The sequence below is a fragment of the Quercus suber genome, unplaced genomic scaffold (genome assembly GCF_002906115.3).
Source record: "Quercus suber isolate HL8 unplaced genomic scaffold, Cork oak 2.0 scaffold_617, whole genome shotgun sequence".
NCBI lineage: Eukaryota > Viridiplantae > Streptophyta > Magnoliopsida > Fagales > Fagaceae > Quercus > Quercus suber.
In genome coordinates this window covers 161,240-166,158 of record NW_027070060.1, presented here as the reverse complement: position 1 = coordinate 166,158, position 4,919 = coordinate 161,240, and the positions used below count along the sequence as shown (strand labels likewise).

General features: G+C 30.2%; 1 protein-coding gene across 1 annotated transcript; it reads left to right on the top strand.

Annotated features, from left to right (window-relative positions):
- Window positions 1–4,154: 4,154 nt before the first annotated feature.
- LOC111993694 (early nodulin-75) lies at window positions 4,155–4,511 on the top strand. The gene has a single exon (XM_024025519.2). It carries the CDS (start codon window positions 4,155–4,157, stop codon window positions 4,509–4,511), a length of 357 nt encoding a protein of 118 aa, XP_023881287.2.
- The last annotated feature ends 408 nt before the right edge of the window (window positions 4,512–4,919 follow it).

The window sequence follows — 4,919 nt, the reverse complement described above, 5'->3', positions numbered from 1 at the left end:
TATGGGGTTTTTTTTTTTTTTTTGAACCATTGCATCCCTTCAAATTTGCCCAAATTGGGTGGATTGCAAATCTGTGAGCCAAAGGGAAATGGCTTTTGCCCTTTTGTTTTCTTCCATGGTAACCAAATTGAGGAAAAGTCTACCTTTCTGATCATTTCTCTTTTCTTCCTCTCGTCTCCACCTATGGGAAAAGGAGAAGTGGGGTCTCGAGAGGCCTATAGAGAAGAAGTATGGTAATGCCCCTATGGAGCTAGGGCAACCATGATTTGATCTTGCCAAATTTTGATGCCGTCCCTACCGGAGCTTTCAAGAGTTATTTTTCCCCCTTTTTTTTCAATAGATGTCAATTGTAGCACTATTATGGGGAGGCAATAAGGGGAAAATGAGAAAAAATAAACAAGTTCAGTTATTTATAGTTCCTATCTATTAATGTTTAAGGACATTTTGATCATTTTAAAATGATTCATAATAGTCAATTTATTAATTAAACTAATAAATAAATTTTTGTTTGGTTTAATTACTATTTTAGTTTCTAACGTTTGCAATATATTTTGAAGTGGCCCCTTACATTAAATGCCTTAGTTTAGTCCTAAACTTTTTGATATTTTGTCAAATACTTTCTGTTGTAAGTGTTTAGGTGGAAAAAGCTATTGGCATCATTTTTTTTTTTTTTAATACAATTGCATCAAAATTATTATTTAAGTCTCATTGTTTTGCCAGATTTGTTTTTTTTCATAACCATCACTTAATGATATGAACTATTTTGATATAACACTAAACGATTAAATACAAAATTGACACATTTAAATGTCATGAATCATTTTAAAGACTAAAATTATAATTAAAATTTTTTTTTTCTCCTCATTAGATTCGTTACCTATGAAAAAAAGAAAAAAGAAAAGAGAAAAAGAAACAGAATGTGCTTTGGCATAGCAAAAGTGCAATGTCAATGACATCCGTATGCTTCGGCATAGCAAAAGTTCAATGTTAAATGCTTAATATCATTGGGTATTTCTTTTCTTTTTCTTATATGCCCATGCATGATATGCTTATCAAAAGAAAAAAATATGCAAAGAAAAATAAAAAGCAAAAAGATCAAAATGCTTTATATGATTGCAAGCATGTATTCTAAGAGATGTGAGAGTTATAGGATGTACCTCGAAGGTGATACTCCCCATCAAACAGTTATGCTTATGTGTGAGTTAAAGAGATTTTCTCATATCTCAAATCGTCATAATATGTATACACTTATGCAATCTTGCGATATTTTTCACACACAACACGCAATATTCTTTGCTACTTTTGATACATGTGTAGGTACAATGTGATTTGGCCACACAAGGTTTACATGTGTTAATGTATGCTCACTAAATTGTTTTAACTTGTTTTTGACATATAAAATTGGTTAGACTTGTTTAGTGTATGTGTGTGTTTTGGGATCTATGTGCTCAACATTTTTTTGCTGAGAAATGATCTTGAGAGTTTAAAATGTTGTTTGGATCCTTGGTTGAGTTGCATGTTTGATTGCATTCATGTCTGTGTTTTTCTCTTCTTTGAAAAACTGTTTTAAGCAAAGTTTAGTTACAAAATTAAATGTAATCTAAAGTTACAATATTACTCAATAAAATAAATATTACTTCATATTTTGAAAGTCTAACTATTAAATTGCATATTCTTTACATTCTTAATACACATGTCAAATTTTGTATTAATCGGATATTATTTACTATATGATTTATAAATTTATATTTTATACATAATTTTAAACTATTGAACCTTACAGTTTAAACAATTTATTGATGATATAGTTATAAATCTTTAATTTTCTATAAATTTTGTAAGCGTAGAAGATATAAGAAGAAGATGTAATCTAATGATAAATTTGTCAAAATTCACATTTAATAAAAAAATATTAAGTAAGATAATAATTTTAAATTATAACTAATATTATAATTAAATTTTGTCCATAAAAGAAAAAGAAAAGCAATGTATCTAACCAATTTATAGCGCTAAGTTCAACTTTGTGTACGGGCTAACTTATCAATACAGTGGGTTCCAAATGGCCCATATTACATTTATTGGAAATGAAGGAAAGACAATAGGTCTTACGACTCTTACCCTTGGAAGGCCTCTTAAGTAATCTTACTTACAAAATCAAAAAAATGCTAGATCATGGATGACATCATTCATGAAAACCTGTCTATTCGTAATTATTCAATTTGTATCTATACTCACATGCTTAGCATGTTCTTACTTTTAGACAAGTTGGCATTAGAATGTTTGTTTTTTTCTAGGATGGACATGAAGAAAAAACTTAAGTTCCACAGATCGAATCTTTGCAATGGTGGAGCTTGAAATTTGTGTTTGGGGAGGCTAAATGATTAAGGAGATTTGTATATATTATAATAATATTTTATATAATAATCTAAAATATAATGTAAATGCTATTCAAATATATAAGTTGATTACTTTATTACTCAACATATGAATCCAACATTTGAATCCAAAAGTATATTATTATTTCTAAGATATCATCAGGTCAATAGGTTTTACCTTTCCAATGAATTAAATTATAATCCATAAAGTCACTAAGTAGACAAAAATACTTGAAATTAAATGCATTAAAAAAATATAATCAAATAACAAATTACACATTTTCATCATTTAAATTTAAACTTTTATATTTTACCTATTTTAAAAGTAGTTTATTATATATACTAGTTTGTAATCCTATACATATGTATGAGATACATTTACAAATAAGTATAATTAAATGTGTATTAAAATTTTACCAAGTTTATATATAATGTTTGTATTTTTTTTAAATAGCCACTAATAAAATAAATATTAGATTATTTGAAATAAATTTTAAAAATTATTTAAATTATTATCTATGAAATTCTAAATAGTATTAAAAAAAATTAAATTAAATTCCTCAATTTTTGTAATATTGTAAATAGTTACACCAAATTAAAAAAAAAAAAAATAATTGAGACACATTGCATAAAATTAGACTACAATTTAAGATTAATTATAATTTATATCCACTTTAACTATATAAGTCATACCTGTCCTAGACTTTCAGTAATGCCATACACGTACATGGTGGTAAAATAAAAGAGAAACAAAAGATGATCCTTTAATTGGTTTGCCTTTTCAGACTTGAAATCTATACCATTCACGTGGACCACATGGTTGTAAATCTTGGAGCAATCTAGTCAGTAAAGAGAGAACAAACTATTGGGATCAGTGGGATGAATAAAGAAGAAAGAAGTTAGAGCAAACAGACCAAACTTAGCAAGTCAGGATGCCGAAGACTAAAGAGTTAAAAGAGACGAGAAGAAAGAGAGAAAAAAAAAATTAGTAGAGTCAAAGGCTCACAAATAAAATCTGCAATTTGTTGGATTTTATTATTATTTTATTTTAAAGAAAGGGACAAAAATTAGAAACATTTTTGGTTTATAAGTCATGGGTTTCAATTAGTTAGGGTGTTCAAAATATTTTTAAGTAGTCGAAACAAAAATTTAAAAAAATATTATATATAAATTTTTTTTTACCCCCAATCTGGGTGTATGTTTGTTTGAATACCCTACTATCAACGTGGCAGCGTCACTGTAAATAGAGTCTTGTATTCAATCAGTTAGTTCAATATACAGAGATATTTTTCTAACAAATTTGATTTAAATTCCCATTTGTGTATCATCTGGTTTAACAAAATTTATTCAGTCATTAAAAAAAAAAAAAAAAACCCTTTTAAACCACAAGAACTAAAGTTTCAATCTGAGTTATCTCTATATCCGATCAATGAAGACCAAACTCCAAAGTTGAATTGATAAATAACTTTTGGCTAACGTTTAGCCAAATTACCTGCACCAGGCGCAGCCTTAGCCATCGTCAAACATTTTTTTTTTTGGGTTTAATTGTCAAACTTTTCAACTCAGTGGGTTCCTTACCTTTAAAAAAATAATAAAAAAACGCTAGTGGGTTCCAAGTGGACACTATCACAACAACGTGTAATCATAAGAAAAATCCGTAATTTCTCGAATACAAACCATGTGGCGTGCAATCATAGGCCCAAGCCCATTATAAAAGGCCAACATATTTCTCAAGTTTGCATAACCATAATTCCAATTAAGTCTTTGCAAGAGCGCAAAATGTCTACGAAACACTTGCTATTGTTGCTTTTCGCAGTGGTGCTTCTCACCACTCACTCTCTTGCTGACCACCATAAACCACCACACAAGCCACCACACAAGCCTCCTTCAACGGAGGAGACCGCCCTGGAATCAAATTTGGATGGCAAACCTCCCAAGGGATACAAGCCACCACCAAAACACAAGCCACCAACCTCATTGGATGGGTTTAATGAGGAAAAACCACCACACAAAGAAAAACCAGTAGGCCCTATAAAACCACCACACAAGCCTCCAGCACAGGAGTCCTCATTGGATGGCAAACCTCCCAAGGGTTACAAGCCACCACCAAAGCACAAGCCTCCAACTTCCAACTGAGTGAGCCTAGCTAGTTAGGCTCATGTTAGTCTTAGTGTATATATATATATATATATATGCGTGGGTAATATATAATAAGAGCTGTAATTGATAATATCCTCTCTTCCCACAACTCTTTATGCATGTACCACTTGCTGCTACTTCTAAGCCACTTGTGGGATATGTTCACGTTAATGTACTCGTTTTAGTGTCCGTGCCTGTCTTTGCTTATGAACATTGACATGCACTTTGCTTTTGTTATGTATAAATTTCATTGGAACCTGTTTGGGACTTTTATGTGCATCTTTGGGTTATGCTACACAAACACTAGTACAAAAAACTCATCTGGAAACAAAGAAAAAAGAACGCTGATTGATGCCATGATAGAATAATTACTAACGGCAAACCCCTTAGCCAAATTAATATGAG

What these genes read in the sequence shown, in the direction of transcription:
- LOC111993694 (XM_024025519.2), top strand. Translation starts at nt 4,155, where the DNA reads ATGTCTACGAAACACTTGCTATTGTTGCTTTTCGCAGTGGTGCTTCTC.